This window comes from Phaethon aethereus (assembly GCF_964289735.1).
Source record: "Phaethon aethereus genome assembly, chromosome: Z".
Taxonomy (NCBI): domain Eukaryota; kingdom Metazoa; phylum Chordata; class Aves; order Phaethontiformes; family Phaethontidae; genus Phaethon; species Phaethon aethereus.
This window is the reverse complement of record NC_138577.1, coordinates 67,078,876-67,105,810: the sequence shown is the minus strand read 5'-3', so window position 1 is coordinate 67,105,810 and position 26,935 is coordinate 67,078,876. Positions and strand designations below refer to the sequence as shown.

Below are 26,935 nucleotides of genomic sequence, written 5' to 3'. Positions count from 1 at the left end.
ATTTCCACAAGGCATAGCTATCTTCAGGTTGTAAGGAAACCTCCTCAGTATCTATGTAACTGATTTGTGACCTGATGTGCATCTCCTGTTTGTTTGCTTGGTTTGCTCTTCATGCGCTTTGAGTTTCATGAGTTTGAAGCTACCAAAGTGCCACTTGGATACAGTATTAGACTGATTTATATGAAGAATTCTATTAGATTTATATGAATGGTAGCTGAATAAAATAAACTTTAAAAGGCACAAATGGACACCACACTCAAAATCTGGCCAATCTTTACAAAACCTTTTTCCCTCTGGAAAGACATTTTGAGCTCAGCTGTCAGATGACACTAGAAAAGTGCCTATGTTAGGAAGGGACAAATCGTTGTCTGTGGTCTGGTATCAACAGGACCTTCACTGACTATAAGAGGTGTGTAAATCAAGCTCAGATAGACACTTCAAGGCAGACACCCTTTATACCTATATAGGAACTGCCTTCCCACTCATCCTTAGTCCTTCCCCACCATGACCGCTTAGGGGAGATACAGGCTGTTAGTGGTGATCAGCATAGACATGAGGGAGCCAGCACCACCACAGCAGTGTGATGACGTGTCCTGGAAAGACAGCATGTAGAGACGTGACACAGCTCTCCACAGCAGAGGACCTGTGGCAGCGCAGCAATGCACTACTGCACGGACCTGGGCTAAGGCTGCTAACCTCCTTCCCACCTGGAGCACAGCCGTGGCTTCCAGCGCAGGCATTGACACCCCTCTCCACCCAACAGCAAGGACAAGCTCTGCTGAGTTCCTGTCATAAATATGAGGAGGACCTTCCTCTCCATATTGGCTTTTCTCAATAACAAAGATCAAACAAGCTGAGAGGATGGTGTAGCTCCTATTCATTTTATTGTTCCCTCAATGCTGACCTGTTTTATTTCAGTAAAGGATTTCTATTGCCTTGTTTGCTGCATTCTTTAATTTTCTGTGATGTTATTGCAATTTAAATTATATTTCATGAGGAAAATCTTAAAATATTTTTATGAATTCTAGTGACTTCTAGAGGGTTTTTTTAAATAATTTCTTGTAAAAATATTATTGTCTACAAACACCTACCCAGGCACTTCAGTACTGTGTGTTGCTAAGTGAATCCTGTGTTGAGTACACAAAGCAATTGGAAAGACTGTCTCACAAACTATAAATACGTCTTGTTCTTAAGAATGTCCTTCATAGCTTGAAATTCTTGTATATATCAGTCATTTCACCTATTTTAGGTACAAAAAATTTATATATTCTTCTCATATGCTACATGAAAGTTTTTTTAATTTAATATAATAGTCTTCAGTTTCACAGTGTTTAACTGTTGGTAATACTAACTACCTTCTAGCTGCAAGGATCATCTACAGAATAATATTCAAATCCTCAAAATCTGCTGAGAACTTGCAGTTGCCCTCAATTCAGAAAAAAGCTCAAGGGATTAGATTCCTTCTCCGTGCAAAATCACACCCATGAAAAAGTTCAGTAGGAGAACGGAGCAGGACACTATTTAAAACAAATGCAGAAATAAATTAACACACATTTCCTTTTCAGTTGCGAATATAAAGTGTGACTTACTCTTTTAGTTAGCTGGGTGTCCATCATGAAATTATGCACATGTTTTTCAGCTTTGGTAAGTTCTAATTTCCTTGCCACCACAGCTACCACCAGTGCAGTGCACCCAGCACCCTGAAAACAATAAAACAAACCCCCGAGATGTTACTACTGCATTTTGCAGAATTTTTAGTGTAAGTTTCTCCTTTGCTGTAGAAGTATGGCAGGCATCAGGTGATTCATCCCTGGTAAATATAGTGAACACGCTACAGCTATTTCAGTTCAGAGTAATGGGAAAAGTCAGTAATTACAGGCTGGTAAACTGTCAAGGCATCAAAATAATTAGTGAGCAGCATCATTTAAAAGTTCTGCTTTTTTTCTGCAGGGTTTGGAAATTTGAACACATCCCATTTCTAGTGCATAAAAAAAGGGGATGATAAAAACAACTTTTAAAACCCAGAATATTAGTAAATAAATGCAGAATATCCTGTTTTTAACAATTGTTTCACAGTTACAGCAATTGCTAAAGAGGAAATAAGATTAGATTAATACTTATCATACAAAAAAAGAAAAGTTTCTTAGGAATTTTTGTAGGGCCTAGAAATAATAATAAATTTAGCATTTAATCACTGCAGTATACTTCCTTGTTATTCTCTGAGTCCTTCAATGATCTTTTCTGATAGATTTTTGCTATTCTTATTACCATTTAAAATAGCACACATACACAAGACCATTTCTTCAAAACTTGGAGAAAATATAAATTTTCTAATTTTGCTGTGTATATGTATGCATATGCATATACATACATGGACATGCATGTTCACAACAGGCCAAAGCCAGTAGGTGCCTGTCCTTTTGAAATAACCATGCCTTTGTCAGCATCACAAATTTAAATAGTTTTTTGGGGGGTGAGGAAAGGACATTGTACATATCTAGAGCTATCATTTACACTATTAAAAAATTCTGCTGCCAAAGTATTTTAAAAAAAACCAACAAATTTTTACAGGTTTTTTTTTTAAAGCAGAAAAATTACATTAAATATACGAGGCTGTGTTTAACTTGCAGGTTCACACCAATCTCGTTGTTATTGCATCTGTGTCCGTTACTCTCCAGTATAAAGCAATCTCTTGTTGTACATTGAAGCTTACCGCATTTGCATTTGCAGAGCTTTCTTCCACTCTCTGAATTTCTCCAACTAATTTACTATCTCTCCATTTCCCACCTCTATAACTGCCTTACTCTCTCCAGCAAATCCAGAAGAAATCTCCAAATCTAGCTTCCAAAATACAAATTCCATTAATAAACACACCGAGACTGCAAAATAATTTAATTCTTTGGAAACCCTTATTCATGTAGTGTCCTCAAAAAAAAAAATCTGCTCTCTCTGCTTACTTACTGAGGCACCCAATGAATTTTGTGAAAGTCTCCAATTAATTAATTCTCCATTCCACTGGTAGATTGTTCCAAGAAATCCAGCTGCTCCCTCACAAACACCTAATTCTCTGCAATTAGTTCTCACCTATCAATGATTCTATCTCCAACAGCTCTCAACATTGCCTAGAATGAGTCCCTTGTAATTTTGCTGCATTACCTCCTTCTCCCCTGTCCTCAATACTAAGCTTTCTAGCTTTGCTGTTCCCCCTCCCTCTGTTCTCCAACTCTGCGTCAGCAGAAGTTCATGGAAATTTACTTGAAGTCTTGCTCTCTCCATGAGATGAGTCAAAACAGGGCTGTAAGTTCCTTTGCTTCTCCAGATCCCACTATGAGTTAAAAAGGAAGAAGACAGCCAATGCATCTTAAGGCTGAGCAGTTGAGAAATGCACCGAGCCTTCTGAGAAGAGGACTAGGCAGGAGATGTTCTACCATATGCCCTACCTCCCCAAAAAATAGGCAGCTCTCCTTTGGTCTCCTTCCTGTGAAGGAGGGCAGGGGTCAAGTGGCAATATGCAGACGACTTCTCTGTGGGCAAATAAATAAATAAATTACCCTATACAATAGCAAGAACATGAAGAGAAAAGCACACATCTTTTGGCCCAGTACGTCAGGATAACTGAGGCCAGATGCTGATTTAATGACATAACTTGAGTCCTGCCTGCTTACAGGAAGAATGCTAAAATGGAACAAGATTATTAATACAGACACCACTGACAAAGTAGCACAAAACAGCTGTTTATGCCCAGTTACCAGGGGAGAGAAATATTAGATCCCCCTTCCTAGCCCCTCAAAAAAAGCCTAGAGGAATACGGACAGACAAAAGGAATTTGGTTTGCACTGAAATTATTCCAACCTTTGCGATGAAGTCTCGGACCTTTTCAGAGCAGCACAGGAGTTGTAAGGGCCAAATGCTGTAAAAAATAGTAGCTTTATATCTCACATGAAAGACACTGTCTGCAGCAGCAGAATACTGTCACCAGCAAGCTGTGACAACCACCTCTATGGTGTATATGCACTGCTATCTTCCTTTTTCCAGAACAGCTTACTGCAACAGCAAGGTGTTCTGGATCCAGGTTACCTCTCTCGGCTTTGTGGGATATGACGGGATCTCAGGATATGAAAATGAGCTCTTTTAGCATTTCTGCAAAAGAAGGAAGTATTATACTATCTGCATGTTTACGTTTCACAGTACCTTGAAGGAAAACAAATTACACTCATTCTTTAAACAACTAACAGGAATAAGATTGAAATTCCACTTAAAGTACATAATGCTAATTATTATTCTATGTTACAGTGCTCTGCACTATTATATGGCTCCTCGAAAAGTCTCAGCATCCCTAAAAATACTAATAAAATGAGAATTATTCCAAACTGCAGAAATAAATAGAGGCAATACAGTTACATTAAAATGGTACCATCATAGGCATCATACTTGCCATGTTTTTGAATATCCTGATTCACATGAAAATCAGTAACACGAATTCAATGAATTCATGCTCATATGCTCAGCTTTTTTGCTTTTATCAATAATACAGGATCCAGCGGCCATGTTTTTATTAAAATTACTTAGGCTAAGTAAAAGCATCAAGATAATTATTTCAACTGCAAGAAGGGCTCTTTTGAAAATAAAATTCTAAAAAGTCTTATATTAGATTACTGCATTTTTTAAGTTCTAGCATCATTCTTTTTACCCTGTTTTGAAGTAAAAAACTAAATCACTGCTTCAAGCTCTTGCTTAACTTTCAGGGGAATTATATATATACAAAGGAAATGAAAAAGGGAGGAATGTTTATATTGCCAAGTATCAATACAGTAATTGTGGTGAATGGAGTTAAACCCAGTTGGTGGCTGGTCACAAGCGGTGTTCCCCAGGGCTCAGTACTGGGGCTTTATCGATGATCTGGATGAGGGGATCGAGTGCTCCCTCAGTAAGTTTGCAGATGACACCAAGCTGGGTGGGAGTGTTGATCTGCTGGAGGGTAGGAGGGCTCTGCAGAGGGATCTGGACAGGCTGGATTGATGGGCTGAGGTCAACTGGATGACGTTTAATAGAGCCAAGTTCCGGGTCCTGCACTTGGGTCACAACAACCCCATGCAACAGCAGAGGCTTGGGGAGGAGTGGCTGGAGAGCTGCCCAGCGGAAAGGGACCTGGGGGTGCTGATTGACAGCCGACTGAACATGAGCCGGCAGTGTGCCCAGGTGGCCAAGAAGGCCAACAGCGTCCTGGCCTGTATCAGAAATAGTCTGGTCAGCGGGAGTGGGAAAGTGATCGTGCCCCTGGACTCAGCACTGGTGAGGCAGCACCTCGAATACTGTGTTCAGTTTTGGGCCCCTCTCTACAAGAAGGACATTGAGGTGCTCAAGCATGTCCAGAGAAGGGCAACAAAGCTGGTGAGGGGTCTGGAGCACAAGTCTTATAAGAAGCGGCTGAAAGAACTGGGGTTGCTTAGTCTGGAGAAGAGGAGGCTGAGGGGAGACCTTATCATTCCCTACAACTACCTGAAAGGGGGTTGTGGTGAGGTGGGTGTTGGTCTCTTCTCCCAAGTAACTAGCAATAGAAAGAGAGCAAATAGCCTCAAGTTGTGCCTCTTCCTAACTGAAAGAGTAGTCAGGCATTGGAGGAGGCTGCCCAGGGAGGTGGTAGAGTCACCATCACTGGAAGTGTTCAAAAAAGGTGTAGACATGGCACTTCAGGACATGGTTTAGTGGGCATGGTGCTATTGGGTTGATGGTTGGACTTGATGATCTTAAAGGTCTTTTCCAACCTTAATGATTCTATGATTCTAATTAATTCTACTTGGAATTTGCACTCCTCAGTCAGCCCCCTGACTGTAGTTATTGCCCCCTGAGTTATAGTAGCGTATTTTGGCTCGGTGAGCAGCCTAATTTTAAGGGCGCTTAGGACTTCCAGTACGTCAAAATTTGAGGAAAAAGAGAATGAAAGAATATTCATAATATTCCCTCATTAGTCCACTGCATCTTTAGCTAGAGATATATATTTGAAAGCCACCACCTTCCACCCATTGAACAGTCCTTTCAAGGTGTGGCTAAAGTAAAAGATGAAAAAGCAAGTGTCAGATTTCAAAGAATTAAAAAGCATCAGTTGTGCTAGTGAGTAAATATTCATAACTATGTAAATCAGAACTAAGATGTTTGACTTAAGACTATTTCACAAGAAAGGGAAAAAATAACAAAATTAATTAATTAATTCATGCTGACTACTCAGATTTTCAGTGATTTCAAGCAAAGTTGGAAAACAGACAATTCAGCTTTCATAGTTCCTCAAAATTGCAGAATTCTTTTTCTATGCAGAAAAGTTTTGTGTGTGTTCACATGAAATAAAGCATTAAACAGTTACAAGCTGTTTTGACAATTTAGACACAGCTGTTAAAAAACCTGGACACAAGTTATTACAACACATACAGTGTACGCCAAAGTTAAAGTCTGACTATATTGCTCATTTGCTCCATTTAATGGAAACAGGTAATAACAGAATTAACTATCCATTAATTCTGATTTCTTTCAATCACTCTATGATCACAGGTTTGCCAGGAACTACCAGTTTTAAAAGCTGATCTACCTGAATTTTTCTATTTTCCAGAAAGCACGTATAGGCTGAATAATCTTATATACTAAACCAGGAGATCCTTAAAGCTCACAAATTTAAAAATAGGCTTCTCTAATACAACTAGACCAGGACTCTGCCAATGAGCTGAACAATGCCTATTTCCTATTTGCAAGGATCTGAAGATGAAGCACATGAACCTCATCCTGAATACACAGTATTTCTTGCTTGATATGAAATGGTGCATATTAGTCTTCAGTAAAAGCAAGAAGTCTGAAAACACATCCTCAGTCTTTCAATTGGGCAAAGCAACAAACACTGCACAGTGGCATTAGACCTCTGATGGTGACATAAAACTTGCTTTTGTCAGCAGTACAATCTTGAAGCAAAACATTTACAGCCATTTGCACTAGACAGAATTTGCCTTGACTGTTAATCTGTTTAGCTGCTGTCCTTTATGAAAACATTTTGATGTATCTGCAAACAACCTTAGGACATTCTTCATATCTTTGATTCTAAACATGTTCCTCCTGTTCAGGACAAAGAATGATCCCTTAAGTTCAAATGCTCATGTAGGTAAACAACAGTCCGTGAAAGCCCTCCTTCAGTACCCTCTGATGACTAGAACCCGAAGTTAGTTGCCCTGATAGAAGTAAGTGTATGAGGGTATTTGACTTACATATATACTTAGGTACTTGTTAAATACTAGTAGGCTGATTATTTTCTCAGTTACACAAGCCTAAAAGATGACTGATGTTCCTTAGAAAAAATGAATGGAAGAATGGACTAAGTTGAGGGGAAAAAAGTGTCAACAGGGCATTGGCTTTTTGACATCAAGCCCATGCTATTTGAAAACAGCAAGAGAAGGTGAAATCCATTGTATTTTAAGTTATACTTTAAATTTAGCAACTGAACAAAATACTTAAACATGCCCTTCAGAACAAAATGAATATTACTTGGTGTTTAACTTTACCCTTAGGCATCATAAATTGAAACTTTCCCTATCTGTCTGCACTGTCTCTCCTCTTGGCAATTAGTTCTGAGTGACTGCAAGCTTCCTTTCATCTGCTTTAACACAGCAAATTATCTCTTTCTTAGCCATATCAGAGATTGCTGCAATGGTTATTTTCTTTGCCTGTCATTTTTACTATTTTACTCTCTGCTCTGTGTCCATCTATTTCCTTCTTCATAGCATCACATATAGAACATTTGCCCTCAGTTGCAATACTTTCTGGCTCTTCCATCTCATGGATTTGAGCTATAATAAGCCCTTTCAGACAAAATCCTTTGCATCATCTCTTGACCTAGGAAAAGCTCCCTGGAGACACATACAAATCTTACACATAGTTTTCTTTCAAACTCATCCCCTTCTTTTTTAGGACATTACTTACTACAAAGCCTAGCGAAACCAGTGAAAGTACTTAAGATTCTGATGTGACAAGATCACTTGTTTTGATCCTACGTAACGCCTCCTTGTTCCCCACTCTCTTTGCTATATGAAGATGGCAAACTGTTCAAGAATTTGGACTATATATTTCTACTGTCTTTATACAGTACTGGTATCCACAGGTGTTAGTGTCCTGAAGTGCTACAGGAATTAATAAAGATGGCAGGTCTGTATTAACCAATATACTGTACACATCATAATACTAGCCCTGACTTTGCCTTTTTTCTCCTTCAGATCCTGTTGTGGTTTGCCGAGATTAGATATCAATACACCTACTACATACTGTACCAGCTGAGATGCCTTTAGCAGTCTAATCACAGTTCTCTGTCCTTCTCTTCACTGATGCAGACCACCCTGAGCTTTCTGCTATTATCATCAGAATCACCAGACCAAAGCTAACTAACTTAAAGTTACCACAGAGAGTTTTACACTATGGTAAACCACAGCAGATGTAGCCATGGCAGCTAGAGGGAAAAAGCTGGTATTGCCCAAAGAATCCAATGAGGGTGAGGCTAGGAAGTTTGGATCAAGATCATGTCTTTTCGACCGCTCGCAAGTGCTAAGACTGAGGGTTCACACTGGTGCAATACACAGTGATTGTAAACTTGCAGAGTTCAGGCTTCAATAAAGCCTAGCACTTAGATCTAACATTCTGGTAAAGGCACAGTTTCAGTGATAACCAATGAGAGGTACTTGCAACTCTTCAACTAAAGGGTTATCTATGGCAAAGAATGGTTAGCACTGGCTAAGCCACACTGAAAACAGCATTTTGTCAGCAGAGAAACCCTGTACTCCTCCAAGTAAATGCCTCTGGCATTTCCACTTGGTTCTTTCTTTGCTAAGGTTCCAAAATACCTTTACAAGACAACAATGAATTGAGCCATTTCTGCAACTGCCTGGAGGTCATATATATGCCTGGAGGGTGCTATCGGTAAGAAAAGAAGCAACACTGTGCATAGAGTCTCAGCCGAAAGTCTCCTGGCAGCTTTCGTTTCCTGAACTGGAAGTGAAGTGCAGTCTTTAGTGCTGTAGTTTTCACAAAAATGTCCTGCTATACTTGCCTGTAGCTGAAAGAAGGCAGTTGCCACATTTCTTGCTCATTTCCCTTGGGATCCACTGAGGGAGAGAGAAGGTCCGCTTTGCAGACATATGGTTCTGGTGGGAAATTTAGTTCTGCACCAGAAAAGGCACAACATTCCTCCTGTTGCTCTGCATAAAATGAAAATCCTGTAAGAATTTAAACAGGTACTCCGTTCATTTGGCTTTCTAGAAGCTGAACTTACAGGACCACCAGGGGAGAGGAAAAAAATTATAATTAAAAAAAAAATCTTGCTTGAGGTAAAAAAAAAAACTCTCCAAAACAAGCAATGCAAAAGTTGAGGGAGGAATCCATCCACAAGACAGACAGAGGCTAAGGAAGTGGTATTGTAGAAATGTATTTTTGCATTTGTCATTGCTTACGGGGAGAGATGTGTAACTTGCAACACTGAAAAAAAATAGGATGAGTAATAGGACAACTATGCCATCTCAGCCAAAAAGGTGATCTAAAATAGTTTTGTATTATTTATATTTTCATATATTTGATATTTGTCTGGCTACTGTTGTCTTCAGTGGAGTTTGTCTGCACCACAGATAGAATTTTATTGCAACATTTGAACTTCTAATCTATACAATGAGCAGACTCCTTTACTTCTAATTAGTCCATAAGTTTTTTAGCAATGTTGCAAAAATAAAAATTAGGTAGAGCATTAAATGTCATATACAAATATGAAATTGGTTAAGTACTCTCAGACACAGTAAAGGGTAGTGGTAGCAAGGGTGAAGTAAACTTTTCTTGAGTAATGCAAGTCAGGTATTGAGAAAGGCTTCTGGGACAGCACAGAAAATGATGATTTATAAAATTAAGACAATCTCTCTTCTACAGGTAACCTATAAATGATAGCAGTGTTAACTCCAAGAAGCCCAAGAATTGAATGCACCCTGGTGGCTGGGCTCCTGGGAAACCTTCAGTGGTCATAACAGCTAAAAACCCCCTGGAGATCAAGACAGTTTCCGCCAATGTGCAAAAAACCTTTTTGCTGAGCAAGGAGGTGAAATCTGATTTCACAAAATGAGCAGGCTCAACAGCCTACAACACTGATCGGAAACATTACTTTAAAAATGCAGGATGATGGCTACCAATGATGTTCTTCGCCAATACCTGCATTATAAATACAAAAGTTTCATGAGAATACGTGTAAAAGTATATTAAAATTGTTGGTTATTGCAGATGAAATGACATTTTTTCAAAACAAAGCAGAAGTGTTGCTGTAACAATCATCAGCTCCAGCCATATTTATGTAAACAAAGATATCATGGGACAATTGCTGTTCATTCCATCCAGTAACTGATTGCCTTTGAACTTGCTGAAATACGTCCTAGTATACCACCTAGACCAAGGTGGGAAACACTTCTCCTGTCCTCTGACGCTTCAAAAACTTCCCTTCTCTACTGGTAAGAACTGAAAACCTTTTGAGGGAGTTTTTTCTTATCTTTTCTAATTCTAAAAGACAGTTACATGTACCAGGAGATTTTTTTTTACTCAAACGGAGCCTCTGCCATTCTCTCACATTTCAGATTACTGCCCTAACTGCCACTACTTCAGGGATCACTCTCTGGAGCTTCTCAACTTGATTTTGATAATTTATTTTTCTTTACTTCAATTAGAAATTTTATCCCAACAAGCCATAGCCATAAAATAATCCCAAACTATGTTTGTTCCTTACAAAAGTTTCCATTCTGGCAATCTGGTGCGCTGGAACAATAGTAGAGGAGCTGAAGAGTTTCTGGGCAGCCCAACTTTTAATAGCTTCAACCCTAGTAATACAAGCATCATTAACTGTCTTCTCCATATTGTATTTCTGGTCAACACACTGTCCAGTTAGGTTATATTATGTTTGAAGGAACACAACCTGTTCTGAATCTTGATGACACATATTTATTATTGAAGTCTCAGAACCAACTGAATTACTTTCTACCATATATCTGAGAAATGGACCCAAGATGCTACCAGTTTGCAAGAAAAGCTATTCATATTTTCCTGTACTCTCAGGGAAGTAAAAACTGAGCTGTGTTCTAGTTTTTTGATATTCCTCTAGTAGACTTCTCATCCACAAAACTGTTCGCCACATTGCTCTGACCTTTTACCACCACATACTAGAAATGATAAAAAAATTATAGATTCTTAATCAATGTGCAACGTGCTCTAGGTAAACCTTTAAACAGCAATACAATCTATTATCCTTTTACTGTTATTGCATAAAATTGCATTGCTTCTATCAGTTCAACCATACCTATCACAAAGCAGTGTATTAGTCTTAATCATATTTTTCAGTTCTTTAAGTGTAATTCAAAATACATTTGTGTGTTTCATAAACAATTATGTGTTTCTGCAACTCATTACAAAATTAAACAATGTAAACAAAAGTTTTAATTAAAAAAGCCACAATGTTTTAGGCATTATTATGCAAAATAACTTATGAGCTTTTTATACATTATCCACACAAAGTTCTAAAAAATAATTTTCATATGTCATTGGTCAAATTTGATGTTTGCCTTCTTCTTCTCTTTTTCAGGAATCATCCCAGAATATCTGCAGTCATTGTTAACTATGCAGTCAGAATCTACATTATTTTCTCTTTTTTCTTACAATCTAGTAACTACTAAATTTCAAAGGTATTACAGTTCAGGTTTTGCCATGAACAAAAATAATATGATTAAAAACTATACTGCTCTAGGTGCCACATTCCTCTTGTGGATAGTTCTCTGTATTTGTTAGTAACACCAGGCTGAGTCTGAGATAAAACTGTATGCACAAACACAACAATTTAACCTTATATGAAGGTTAATGAAGAGTCCCCCATTCTCTTAGCAGAAGCACCTCATCCTCATAATTTTTTTCATGATGCATAGTAAAGGAATTGCGATTCTCCTGAGCTAAATGCAGACTTCCACCAGGACATTACAAGCTGCAGCATGAGAAGCTTTAAAGTCAGATCTGATTCATTTTTGACTCACAATTTAGAACTAGAAAAACCTAGTATCCCTAAGGTCAAATTGTACACATTGACTGCATTTCAACTACTCTAATAAGAATTCTTTACCTACATGAGTGGTGTTCAAATCCTCTAGTTAAAAGATGCTACTTAAACATTTTCCAAGAGAAACATCTAATCTTGTCCACCTCTATGATGTAAATTTAAGACAACTTTCATAGTTTATTTGATTCTTTCATGGGCTTAACAATCTCTTTGGAGTTCAATAACAGAAGCACTGAAGCTGCACTTTCAGCATTAGCAAAGCAGACACTCTGAAATAACAGCTATTTCATTTAAAGCAATCTTCATTCAAGCTATAGCCAGCCACCCTGTGCATCCTGTGAAAGGGCAACTGCAACTCATCCATTTTATTGTAGCAATATAGGCTTGACCTACTAGTTCTGCATGTCTGCTTCTAACTTGGCGGTTGGCTCTGCAGGAAGATTCTGCATCCCTAGCACTGCATCATACAATAAATGCTGTATCTCACCATATAATGCTGGACATAAAAGCAAAAGACTCCTTCTGACACCTTGCAACGGATCCTTACATTTGGAGTCGGAAGAATGTATTGCCATTATTTTATCTTGCATAGGTACAAAAGCTTACAAAGACCTGTAAAAATTATCCATCTCACAGCCAACGATTATGCACCTTCACATATCTTCTCACACTTGCCCCTCCTTTTAACTTCTACCAATTTCTAATTCCTTTCTTTAAACTTTTGCTAACTCCATTATACTACTCATAAAGCAAGGAAAATTTGTCAAGCCACTCCAAGGCCCTAACTCCAAAAAGCCATTAAGGAGGTGAAAGTGCTGCCTATACAAGCAGTTCCACTTAGCACCAGCACAAACAAGGTGCTCTACCTTGTAGCTGAGCTCAGCCTGCTGGCCAGGATCTGAGAGATCTGCTTGGGTGTGCACTGACACCCATGGCATCTTCAGTGGTCAGACAAAACTCCGCCAAGCTGTATGGCATGGTGAAGATGCCATAGGTTTACCAATCTCCTCTACACTCTGTTCTGGTAACAGTGACAGCACTCAAATTTCTATCCATCCATCATGATTATCCGGCCTACCTACTGTATATAGAGGGCAGAGGACACATTTGCTATCCGATTTATAGTCCTCCTGGTCCATAGTCTACTACAGCTGCCTAGTGAAATATCACTGGAAAAACACTGGTAGGTAGTGTGAGGTACCCAGTTCAGTTTCACTTGCCTGTACGTGAAGTGTCTCTGCATTAATCCATGCCACCCACTCTGTACCACTTTGTTAGTATACTTTGTTAGTATTTTCATTAAAGTTTCACATATTTAAGTGTTTTGCAAGATCAAAAGGTAAATTGTTCAATATGACAGTACATGTTTTTTCAGTATTTACCTTCTTTGTTCACAGTTGCTTGGGGTTTTTTTTTTAAGTTTTTCTAATACACTAATCAGACTTCTTTGCTGGCTTACTCTTAACAATTCTCAAGGCCTTTTTGGTTTTGGTATAATGTGAATATGTGTAAAAATTTTCCTGTTTTCCAGCAGAATGCATCTACAGTATTTAAAAGATGTCACTTGAACTAGTGCCTCAAGATAGCAGTAGCTGCAGTTTCAATAGCCAGCACAACTTGGTGCCATCAGTGGACTGCATAAAGTCTACTTCCCAGGCTGGAGCACAACGCAGGGGTCAGCCTAAGCAGTCCAATTTTCATCACACAGAAAGCAATTCCTGAGACAGAAGTGGGAGGAGAGCCAGGGCACCTCAGCTCTCCCTTCATTGGGGTCAAGACATCGAAGGAGCCCTCCATGGGCCACCAGTTTTGTAAAGCCAGTATTAACTCTTCAGTGGTCTGTGTAACTACTCTTGTATTCATAAGTATTTCTATTTATTCTCCTTTCCACCCTTTTTAACAGGGACCTTATCCAAAAGCAAAAATTCAGTAATATTTGTTATTGATCACATTAATCCAACAACATATTTGCTACTTCATATGCTAGGGAATTACTTTTTCCCCTCTTAAAATCACATACACATCATTTGATTTTATTTATTACATTCATTCAACAATTATCCTTGTGTATCTTTTAATTCGACCATCAACCACTCCTATTGAAATAAAAATCAGTAAGTTTGTTCTTTTAGAACCCTATCTTTTCCACAACAAACATTAATTAGTTACTGTACAAGTTTCAGAAGAGTAGCTGGTTTTAAAGAATTATATTCAAGACGTATAAGCTTTTTGGTATCGCAGGTTAGGCTGGAAGATAGTTCATTATTATGTTCACCATTTCACACTTCACACCCTTCAGGTCCTTTAGTTAAAAAAAAAAAAAAAAGAGTAATTACAACATCTGATTTTCTCACACAGATGACTAGTATCAATACTACTATTCTAATTGCACTTCTACAGGGCTTTGAAGGTCCTAGATTTCGTTACTGTAAGTTTTTCATAAAGAAACGCCAAAGACTGCTGAACAATTTGAGTGAACAAAATGATCTGATACCTGCATCTTCAAGTATTTGCTTCTTATTTCTAAACAGTGCCTGGGAAGAGGGAAAGCTTTATAACAGGGTTCTGTCCCCATTCTCCACATCCCTGTGGCAATATATACTGCTTTTACTCCTTTTTTCCTAACGAACTTATGACCACATTTTATTTCTCTGGCATCAAAATCCAGCTCAGAAAGAGAAGCAAAGACAAATACCCCAGAAGATGGCAGATTTGAGCTTAGCCAACAGCCTTTAAAAAAGCGTTCTGAGTCATTCCTCTGCTTTCAGCCTGTACCTTCCAACTACATTACAAACTCTGTATTTAAGGAGATACCACAGGCAAAATGTACTGGAAGTCTTTCTCAATATAGGTCAATGACCTGAAACTTGTCAGCTGTTTTAAAAAAAAAAAAAAAAAAAAGGCATTTGGAAAAAATTCTTAAACATTACAAAAATTCATTGATCTATTTTTCTCTTTGGACATAAGATACACTCTTATAAATGAAAATTCTATAGAGACACCTGTTCAAAAGGGGCAATTATTTTATACCATTTGTTTTCAACCATAATACCAATATACCTGTTTTTACAGAAGGTAGATACTGGAGACACATTACTTATGACCAATGGCAAAAAATCAGAAACAAATATGTATCTTACCGTTAAATACAGTACATATGATGCTCACTCTGCCCTTCTCATTCACAGGGCCATTTACACAGGAGCTGACATAAAAGTGGCAGTGTCCAGAGCTTTTTACTCCTAATTTACTGTAGATACACGCAAATTTCCCAGACGTTACAATACATCACCTTACTCCCTGACTAACTTTGACCAAATGGTGCAATGTAGAAAAAATTAAAGCCAGCCATGAAGTACAGTTAATAAATATATACTGAATATTCATGGACTAACAATTGCTACATTGTATCAACAGTAACAAAAACTCTTACAGGGAAAATTGCACTACATAAACCCACTTAGAGCAATGGAATGCTATGGATAGTCTGTTATTAGACTCATAAAAAGTAAAGTAGAAAACTATGCTCAAGCAAAATGCTTTAGGAGATTAGCCACTATCACATTTCTTTTTTTGTGAGTAACTTAATTTTAAGAAATGAAAGTCAGAACTGTAGATGCATTATTAGTACTGGTCCAATTACACATGTACAAAGATAACCGAGATGATACGATACCTTAACATTTAATGAAAGACTCTATTGAGATTTTGAAGGTACATCAGGTTGGAATTTGTTTCTCTCTATTTCATTGACAGCTGCTAAATCTTACCTAAAGAAGAAGAAAACCCTCCATTCCATTACCAGGAAAAAAAGACCATGGGAATGGTGCAAGTAAGTATATATACTCTACAAGCCAGCAAATAAATATTTCTTTATGACTACCACAAGTTTTGGGAATAATTGCAGCTAACTTAAATCTCATATCCAATGAATAAATTCAGAAACACTCACCATGATTCCAGTGAGTAAACAGACTCCTTTCCCACAGTATGTATTAGGTACCATGTCACCATATCCAATGGATAGAAAAGTTATTGAAATCAACCACATTGCTCCAAGGAAGTTGCTAGTAACATCCTGTTGATCATGGTACCTGAAAAGAAAAAGAAAGCAATTTCATGTTTAATTGATTAAATTCATGTTTAATGTATTAATTTAATTCATTAATAAACAATTATAATGAAATCTTTCATAAACTCTTGTGCTGTCAGAAAGAAATCACATTAACTGGTCATACAACCATTCTTGTATTCTACAGTTACTTCCTTTTTAAAAGCAGCCATAAGGAATTAAATAAAACTCAATTACAAAATCAGCAGTAAAGAAACAGAAGGTACAACAACACCACCAGTAGTAGAGATACTCAGGATGGTTTATAATTCAGTATTCTGTTATTATTAAAATAGCAGAAACCTCTTGGTTTTTAACAGAATCTCTTCATCAGGAGTACAAGTCCTGCTAATCCTCTGCAGTGGCACAAGACACCAGCCTACTACAGTTGCTGCAGTCTGAGGCAAATATGAGAGTCAGAAAAGGATGCGTGGGCAGGAAGACAGCAGCGCACATTTCCATCTCCTTGGCCTAAATATAAGTCTGTGATCAGAAAACTAATCATGAACTATCATGTAAATGCTGTTTTAGACAAGCTAAGATCTTCCCTCTCCTTCAACATGTTCAAGATAAATAGAAAAGTATCCTATTATATTTCTCATCATAAAAAGGTCTTTACCTTAGATATAGCAAAAGCTCCCTTTTGTGTTAAGTCCACTATTAAGTGTAATTTCTTGATGTGTCATTTGTTGTCTTAGTTTTAATATTTTAGTGAAATACGTTAATTTTCTCCTTCAAAGAAAACAAGTTCATATGAATAATCTAGTGTTTTCATAATATAAATCTAATCAACCGGGAAGCCATTAGGACACATTTTAGGGCTAAAACCTGTTGTGACCACTCGGTCTGTGGAGGAAAAATGCCTAATAGCCTAATGTAGGTGGAATTTTTCTCCCTGGACAGAGTAGCTCTGCAACAGAGACTACCCGTGGCAGCCACTGCAGCCTCAAGGTTGCAATAACCCCTGCAGCTGCTGTAAAGGCTCAGGTTAGCAATCTGTGCTGTTGGATCCTCAAGGGTATTGTTTTAGCCAGTCCCTAAATCCATGTCTCACAGTGGATCACAGAGGACATTAGGGAATTAGTTCACAAAGCTGTAAGCAACATGACTTCCACAACTGAAATAATTGCTTGTTTTCTTTGTTTCTGGACCGCAGTCTCCATGATGGAGTAGGAATGTGGAGTAAGCACAAAGACACTTTCAAGAAATTCCCTATTCTCTCACTTGCAAGGTACTCACTGTAAGTATCTGCAAAATGTCTTCTTCAAAGTCCCACTGATGCTCTGACGGTTACAACAACCTAAAAACTCTTTGACTGCCAGGGACTACAGCAATCACTCCAAACAAGTCTGTTCCACATTTTGCCTGTATTCTTCTCTCTCCTGGTGTTAGTGTTGTCTTTCTCACATCATTATGCACCACCATTGCTTGGGATTCAAGCATGAGCAAGCAAAGCCAGGGGTGTCTTTCTTTTGAGCTGAGTGGCAGCAGCAACAGAACCTGAAAGTTTAGATTTTGGATACTCTGCATCCAACATCAGGCAAAAAATTATGACATCTATATGAAAACAGGAAAAGCAATTTCTTTAAAAAGTAGGAATTGCAACATCTCATTTGTACAGCTTTGGGAATGGCTGAAAATTACCACTGGAGGTATTTAAATTGCTTTGTTTTGAGGCGGGGGAAACAAATCTACTCATTGCCTACTTGCTTTCAAAGTTATCACAGCCCTAAAGACTGAACTTCTCCATTTATGCAGGGATCAGTAAAATGAACACAGCAGAAGTTACACTTCTTCTTTAACACGTTTTTCCATCAGTGCACCTCTAATGTATTGTATTCAAGTCACCAGAAGGCCTGAGAAAAGTCATTCCCATCACTGTATTTTTCACCTTGCTATTGAGACTATCCCTAGCAGAGCTAATTGTAAGGGACAGTACAGTGAGGAGAAAAGCCATCCACATGACTGGAGCAGAGCTGTCTTGCTCACTGTCAGTAGTCATCAGCCACTACAAACATCTCCTCATTCCAATTGGACTGTGAAAGACAGCTTGGATGTAACAGACTCCAGAATTCAACTGCAGTTTTCCTAAACTATCCATTCACTCTGTACCTGAGAGGCCTGAAATCTGACAGGAAAATACTGTACCATGAACAACTCAGAAACCAAAAAGCTCAGGAAGTAAAGAAAAGGAAACCAAGATCTTTCAGTGACAAGTTCCACACAAAGCAAAATCCAGTCATTACCAGCCACATTACAAAACATAAGCTTTTTGTCATTAATCTTTAGTTTGATAAAAGCTTTTATTTTCTATAAAGATTTTGATTTTTTATATTTGAATCACTAAAAAAAATGTATTTAAATATTTAAAGCCCACTATTCTTAATCAATAAAAACTTGCACTAGAAACACGGTGAGCCACTTGAAGAAAAGAGCTAGTATTTAATTGTGTTAAAATTGCAGCTATAAACAGGTTGATTTTCTGGATCACATCCAGCCTCACACAGCAGCAGAATAAAGTGTCATTTAGAAAAGCTGTGTATGTCCCTGAAGTAGGAAAATCCTTGGCTTCAGTCACACAGGCATAAGTATTATTTATCACTTTCTCTCTCCTTCTCTAATAAGGAATGTGCTAGCAGGCAGGCAGTGCTGCAGCTGGAGCATGCTACTCACTAGGCAATCCTCGTCCTGTGAAACATCACTATCCAGTTCTCACCAACCAGCATATATAAGTCCTGAGACTACTCTAATTTAAACCAAAAATAGCTGAATTATTAGAATTGTGCAAAAATAGCATGGCTCGATTCCTTGCCAAGCCAAACTGAGCGGGAGTTTTACCATTCTTCTCAGGAAGACATAATTATATTCCTCCATTCACAAAACTGCAGTGGCTTGGGTTGTCAAAGCAAGATTCCAGATTCTTTATCAAACAGCAGTCCTTTTCTTCTGGTTTCACTATTGGTATCATGACTTTCAGTACTACTTTCCTCCAGAACTATGTTCATATTTGATGACGTTTCATTTCACTGGTAAAACATCTGCTTTTTAGCTGCACATTTATCACACATTGACACCTTGACAATTAAGATGCGTTCATCTTAAAATGTGATTAATACGAAGAAATCAGGTACAATATTAAGCTTGACCACCAGGGCGTTAATTTACACTTAGCAGCTTCATTTCAGTTTATCTTGTCTCCATGGAAAGCCTTTGATAAGTTTGCCATCTTTTGTTTTGCTTTCTTGAACAAGTCAAGGAAAGAAATTGTTGAAAGAAAAACAGTTGAAAAGATGACCCTATTTATAGGGAAGAAAATGGTCTGCTTTTACCATAATAATGAAGAAATTCCTGGCCTGCACTACAGTGGCAATCCAGGCTGAGTTTAGTCTTGTCAAACCTTAAAAACTTTTAGACTATTAACAGCTGGAAACAGGCTCAGCCCATTAAATCAGAAACTTGTCAAGACTCTGCTGAGACACTGATTGATCTAACTAGCTATTACAGCTCTCCCACAGTACCAGGCCATTCTGTCACTAAGTGCCTTTAGTTAGAAGGTAGGTACTGGCAGCTTTTTATCTGTTAATACAGTGATGATAATAGACAGGTCTTTTTATTCCTTCTCACTTCCTCCTGTTTAAAAGAAAGAAAAAAAGAAAACCATAACGGCACTTGGAAAGAACAGTGGGGCTGAATCCCAGTCTAATGAAGTCAACGAAGGAAATTTTGCCTGCCTTGACGGGTTTAGGATCAGAAAGGCAGCTTGAAAAGTGCATATCACTCCTTGTCTTTTTTCTAGCATGCCTGTTGACACCCCCCAAATATTTATAAACCACAGCAAAAATTTTCTTGTCACAATGACCACTTCATGACAATGCAAAACACCATGGCAAATGTCTGGATTTCATACAGATAGACTCACATCAGTAGCAGTTCTGAACCCAACCAAAAGTAACTGGTGTGAGTAAGCTGTCTGGATTGCTTCTACAGGGGTCAAAATGATCATGATTTTTATCTTAAGAGTATTTGTGGATTATTTATGGGAAACTAATAAATCCAACAGAGAAATGTTAAATATAATTATATAAGAAGCATATGTTACTATGTTACCTAAGCTGAATGGGAAAAAGAATCTAAAAGAAAACAGGAAGACAGGGGAGATAGAGAAATCAACACAAAAATAGAAAGGTGAGATGGTATGTTTTAAGAAATTTTACCCTTATTCTTGAATATAAGTTGCAGTTTAAACATAGGTGTGAAGACATAAAACGATTCAAACCCCTAGCTGCTGTCAGATACCTACCTCTCAATGTCTGAGCAATGGGTAACCTGACAGTAGAGACATAAGGACTAACTTGCCATTTTTTCAAGGGGTAACAAACTTTCATTTGACCTCCACTAGTGAAGGTCTTGCCTTATTTTCCTGGTGCTGTAAAGAGCTGATGTTCCGCTAAATCAGTATACCTGTCTGCAGCCATGGTAGATGGAAAGATTTTCCATCTTTCCAAGAGAAGCCATTCAGCTACAAGCATCTGAAGACATCAAAGTTGCTGAAGATCCTTGAAAGTATCACCTGCCTTTTTTTTTTTAACTTGTATTCAATAATTGCATAAGAGTGTTAAGTAGAACCTCTTGAATGAATTCTACAAGTATTGGGAAATTGGGAAACCTTTAAATTTGCAACAGACAGCAATTAGTATCGGTGTACAAAAAAGTACTGCTGTGAATAAAGTAATAACTACTGCTTCAGAAGGTCTTAGACTACATGAAAACACTAATGTGTCTTAGGAAAGTTTTTAAGAATTTGTTCAAGGAGAATTTTTTCTTGCCTCAATTATGAAACACACATACCATCCCCCAAGCCCCGCCTTTGGGGCTTATCCCCCAATATTCTTACTCCCACTGTGTTCTTTTCAGCAGTTTCGAGCTATTTTGTTCCCGCACTGGCATAACTGAAGTAAAATCTTATCTCCACTGAGGTCAGCAGCAAAGATCCTATGGACTTCAGTGGAACCAGGATTTCTATTATTTTTTTTTTTCCCCAGAGTTTCCACTGATCATCCTTTAAAATATTTCCATTTAGTGTTTCCATGCTTATCCATTTTTGCCTTTGTCTTCATCTCATATTTTGTATGCCAATAAAGCTTTGCTGTTATGAGTTGTTGCATGTTATCATTATACATGTCAAGAAACTCCTAGTAAAATTGCTAAGCTTATTAAATGAAAAAAAAGTAAAAATTTATGCATGTCCTCTTCAACATTTAAAAGCATAATAATGAAATTAAATGCTTGTGTGGACATTTAAACTTAGTTACAGCATATATTTACTTCCAACATCCTTGCTGTGACTCAGTGGAATAATAACACTAAAGATCTTGGAAAGCTGTACCCAAAGTCTTAAACCAACCCTTAACTTATAGAGACCTGAATGAGCTTTGCCTTCAGTGGGGTTTTTTAAACATATATCCTGACTGCTTTGCAAAACAGTCAGGTTGATTGTGTCTAAACATGGCTCATTTTAATAAAATATACACAAGAGAAATAGAAAAGAAAGTAAAGCCAGTAGGAATACCTTTCTGAATCTCAGAGCTGAAAACTGGGACTAACAGTAGCAGCTGTCATGAAGGTTACATGACTGATTCTTCCCATTTCAGAAAACTTTTGTTAATTATCCTTTGTGCAAAATGTTACTCAATGTTAAGTGTTTGGACTAGTACATTTTATTATATTCAGACAAACTTCCTTTGGATAGATCCAGCTTCGTCATGCTACGGAGCAGGCTCAGGGATCCAGCTTTTCCCAGCTCTATTGAAATTTATTTACATTTGATGTTATTCTATCTCCAAGAAATGTTTCATGTTTCACAGGGTTGCCTTCAGATTTTAAAAACTCAACCTTCTAGCCTTTTCCAACTCATACATGCCTAGACTGTGCAGAAATACTAAGCATGCTTCATATCACTTAAGTGCTAGGAGGCAAGCTCAGGCTGTAATGGTTGTCATTAGCTGCTGGATCAAGAGTAGCAGCTGGCACCGAAACAGTAAGGTCTGGAACAGTCTTTATTCATGAATTTTGGCACATGTATTACAATGCACTTCATAATTCTGTGATCATATGCTACTTCTTAGTCTTCACAAAAATGCACTAGTGCCTTTTTCAATGTGAAGTACAGCTCTGCTCCAGGGATGGACAACCGCAGCACAAAATACTTTATTGTCATATAATTTTCTGCCTCATTTTTTTAAAATGAAAATTCATGTTTAATTTTTTTATAGCTCTCTGACAGACTCCTTCCATGAAGTTAACTGTCTTTGTTATGGCTTATTATTATTTTGGTGGTCTTCACCTTCTGAGCTTTCAGCTCCATACTTCACAGTTTGATTAGCCTGGATGCTCAAAGCTTCGACTAAAAACCAATGAACTTGAAGTCCTCTATAATGACACGTATGTTTAAAAATAAATCTCTTAAATTAGAAATCCAGAGGTTGCATAACACCAAAATTCTTTGCCAAAAATAGCGGCACGTCCCAAAGCAGCAAGAAGGCCCTTTAAATGCCACAGTATCCACACGTGAAGCAACATGGATGGAAAAATTCCTGGGAAACAAGTAACCGACTAGGCTTCCCACAATGCACAGGAAAAAGAGCTGTTGATACCCTTTTTTTTACTTTAGAAGCTTAATGATGAGAGCATGCAGCATGGAGAGCAAACTTGCTTTAAGTCTCTTCTCAAGCACAAAGGTGATTCACATCAACATCTTCATCTCACTGCCCTACCTGTTAGGATACAGATTGTGAAAGTATCTCAGAATACCTTTTTGAAGGTATTTCAACTTTAAATTGAATTCAAAATGGAGAGAGCATGTCTCTCTAATCCAGCAGGGAGAGATATTTCCTAAAAAGCTTTAGGACAGAAGCTGGAGCAGGGAACATGAAGGGAACATAACTGGAACATGTCAGTTCCAGTCCCTTACAAACCACTCTTTTGAGTAAACAATAGCTCTGCTTTCAAACAAAAATTCAGTAAGTAATCCAGAAAGTACTGAGACAGCAAACACATTAATAGAAATAAACCCCAAAATACCCAAGAGCTGCTCTGTCTGTAGTTCTGTATATCACCTTTATCAAATGAGGTTCAGTAAAAGAAGCAAACTGAAGTGACATAAGCAGTCTTGAGGGAAAACATTTTTCAGAACTGCACTTTGTAATCTTATTTTAAAAGATATATATATATGCATGTATATTTCATTTCTGCAGCCATATTCTTTTTGCACAGTCTAATCTTTGAAATGTGTCAATACAGTAAGAATGAATCCTATTTTTAAGGTTTGCTTTAATTTTTCAAAGTCTGTAACAGCATCGGTTAAAGCTGTGTTATGATAGAAACATGGACAATTCAAAAGCAAAGAGCTTCTTAATGACCTCTACTGTGAATCATTCTTTATATTCACAAGCAACTAATTCCCTTCTAAAATTTTTCCCCTATTTTGCCTCCTGCACTTTGCATTTTCTCTGGGGATACCCTGTTACTATTTTATAAACAAGCTCCCCTCAGAAGGAGGAAATGTTTGTATATTGTTCCTCTTTTTTTAAGTTGAGATCATCAGAATCTATTGATGTCTAAAGAACCTGAAGTAATTTGCTGAAGAAAAACTTCAGAAATAGAAGTTTAAGAAATTAGAAAAAGAATTAAACATTATGCACTTAAAATTAAGCCCACCCTTTTTTTACTGACATAAAATGGCAGAACTAGGTAAAAGTTTGCCTTTCTTTTCTCCTTTATGTGGGAAGAAGGGGGAGAAAAGAAGAGGAGGGGAAACAATACAGCAAAGATTATGCTGAATTCTCAGAGAAGACTTTCTGACAAACTGAGCACTCTGAAGGTATTTTCTCTCACGGAATTAATTTCATTTATCATCATGCAAATTACTACTTTTTAATATATTGGTTTTCTACAGCAGAAGCTAATGTACTGCTTTCCATAAAAAGGAACGAAGCACAAGATCACAGCCATTAAGCCTGCTTTTTTGGTCCAAATTTCATGAGAATACCGATAATTTTACCAACATACACATGTACTCTAATGCAATGAACAGTGGAAACAGATGACAAAAAAAAAAAAAGACTTTTTTTTTAAACTAACTTTGGATCAGAGCAGAAGCCTGCAGTTAGTGGAAAAAATTTCATTGACTGTCTCAGATTCGGGACTAGGCTCACACACCGTATCATGGACACTGCTGGGGCCATATGCCTAACTTAAATCAAGCTAAAGTGTACTTATTCCTTCGATATATTTTAATTTCTTTTATGAAAAGGAAAGGCTATATTGAGTCTAGCTTCTATAAGTCACACTGCTTGAAACTAGACAGATTTTACTAAATATTTATAAAGACAATTCCAAACCCAAAGTCTGTGTACTTTTTAGAGTCATCTGAAAGTTGTGCCAGATTTCACTAACAGTTCGTTACTGATGTACTGGGGACAGTTAGTACATTTAATGTTATGAAACATAAAGAAGTATAAATACATAACTTTATATTGCTATATAGTAAATGAAACAAGGAAAGCATTTGTAACATAAATATTTTCCACTTACGTTTTTATGTATAATACTTTAGCACGAGCCTGTCAGTATTTTAAAATAAATGTGTTTTCCCTTTTTCAATTCTGTTCTTTTCATCACACAGTGATCACAAGGCTAGGAAAATACTTCAGGGTGCATTTTGTGATTAATCTAGAGACTTTCATTTACTAGGGATTGAGAAAGGGTACCTAGACAGAAGACAAATTTTTGTGTCTCTCTGGTGCTGTATGCCTTACCGTGGGGTGAGTGCGTACACGGATTAACAACAGGACAGACTTCTGCCACAAGTCTCTGTCCTGGTTTCAGATGGGATAGAGTTAATTTTCTTCAAGCTACTATGAAGCTATGTTTTGGATTTGGGATGAAAAAATGCTGATACTGCGCTGTTGTTTTGAGTTGTTGCTAAGCAGTCAAGGCCTGTCCGGCTTCTCGTGCTGGCCGGCCGGGGGTGCACAGGGAGCTGGGAGGGGACACAGCCAGGACAGCTGACCCAGGCTGGCCAAAGGGGTATTCCATACCATATGACGTCATGCTCAGTATATAAAGTTGGGACGAAGAAGAAGGAAGGGGTGGAGGGACGTTCGGAGCGATGGCGTCTGTCTTCCCAAGAAATCATTACGCGTGATGCGGCTCTGCTTCCCTGGAGATGGCTGAACCCCTGCCTGCCCATGGGGAGTGGGGAATGGATTCCTGGTTTTGCTTTGCTTGTGTGCGCGGCTTTTGTTTTACTTATTAAACTGTCTTTATCTCAAACCATGAGTTTCCTCACTTTTACCCTTCCGATTCTCTCCCTCGTCCCACCGTGGGGGAGTGAGCGAGCAGCTGCTTGGGGTTAGCTGCTGGCTGGGGCTACACCATGACAGTCTCTCAAGGCAAATGCAAGCTGACAGAATACCATAGTTTCAGTCAGGCTATCAGAAATGTAATTTCTGTATGCTTAAATGCTTAATGCTTAAGAAAATGCTTAAGAGATGTTCACCACAGTATGTTAAAAATGCCAGATGCAGTTATGATTTTCTTTGCTCTGTTTTAGGCCTTGGCATGTTGCCATCAAATTCTGTAATACTGGGAGTACGAGATTATATGAAGTCTTCTACTTTTGTCCTTACTTTCTCATTAAAAAGGAGATTAAAATCAGGCTTTTTGGTTTTGCTAATTTTACATTTTCAAGTTCATTTGTTGTTTGCTTTCAGGACAGAATAACTTTCAAGTTCATTTACCCCTTAGAGAGCATGAGCATTTTGATGACAAACATTTACCAAAAAAGAGAAGAAGAAGAAGGGGGGGGGGGGGGGGGGAAAGATCTTCCAGTATTTTCTCTAAAGATCAAGCACATGAGAGAGTTCTCTCTACTGCCACATTCCTTCCACCAAGACCATTTTGTTGCCTGGTATCTTGGCCTTCATTCAAGACTTTCTGACTTTTCATTTCTATTGATTTTGATGAAGCACCGAAGAAAGGAATGAAATTCTGTGCTCTGAAGGAACTCGAGCAGGTCATGTTTTCAGCAAGAAAGAGCAGTTACATATTGTCACTCTGTGTTCTACCGGAGGGGTGGCAACTGAATGTACCTTTTGTTCTATCTACACTTATAGCATGTGTCCTGCAGTCTATATGTTGTACCTGTTGGAAAAAAACTCTAATAAAACAGAAATTGCCTATTGATTGCTGTATTGGCAATTTCTATGCAAATCATACAGTAAATGTGTGAGGTTTCTATATGACTTTCATACTTACACTGAATTCTTTGGTCACATTTCAGGCAGGCAAGCACATAATCAGGGGTCATGTTTAACTAAGGATGTACAGGATGGGAACACGTGAATTTGGGCATGCTGTCTGTAACTATACTGTCTTGATATAAAAACTAGACTTAATTTCAACTGTTATTAATTATTCCTTTTTCAGACTGTGGAATGGTTCATAAAGGCTGTTAACATAATTAGTATTAAACTGCAACAAAGAGTACGAGCAGGAAGATGAAATGTTAAACAAACTTGAAATGTAATTTACAGTGCTCTCTTGGCCCTAGAAACGAGATGAGTTCACTGATGGGACAAATACAGGGAAGTGTATATGCATGAGACGGTCTAGTTCTAGCAAGAAGAATGCTGCCCTTAGGGAGCTATTAATCCTCCTCCTTTCACTTGCTT

At 37.9% G+C, this 26,935-nt stretch overlaps 1 protein-coding gene across 2 annotated transcripts in view; it reads right to left on the bottom strand.

Moving 5' to 3' along the window:
* The window catches only part of KCNN2 (potassium calcium-activated channel subfamily N member 2), a gene marked incomplete at both ends in the record, with an annotated part of 72,019 nt that overhangs the window by 7,959 nt on the left and 37,125 nt on the right, over positions 1-26,935 (bottom strand). For both annotated transcript variants that reach the window (XM_082012899.1, XM_082012900.1), the window contains 2 exons: positions 1,590-1,700; positions 16,044-16,185. In XM_082012899.1, the coding sequence (XP_081869025.1) occupies positions 1,590-1,700; positions 16,044-16,185 (253 nt within the window). The remainder of the gene's footprint in view (positions 1-1,589; positions 1,701-16,043; positions 16,186-26,935) is intronic.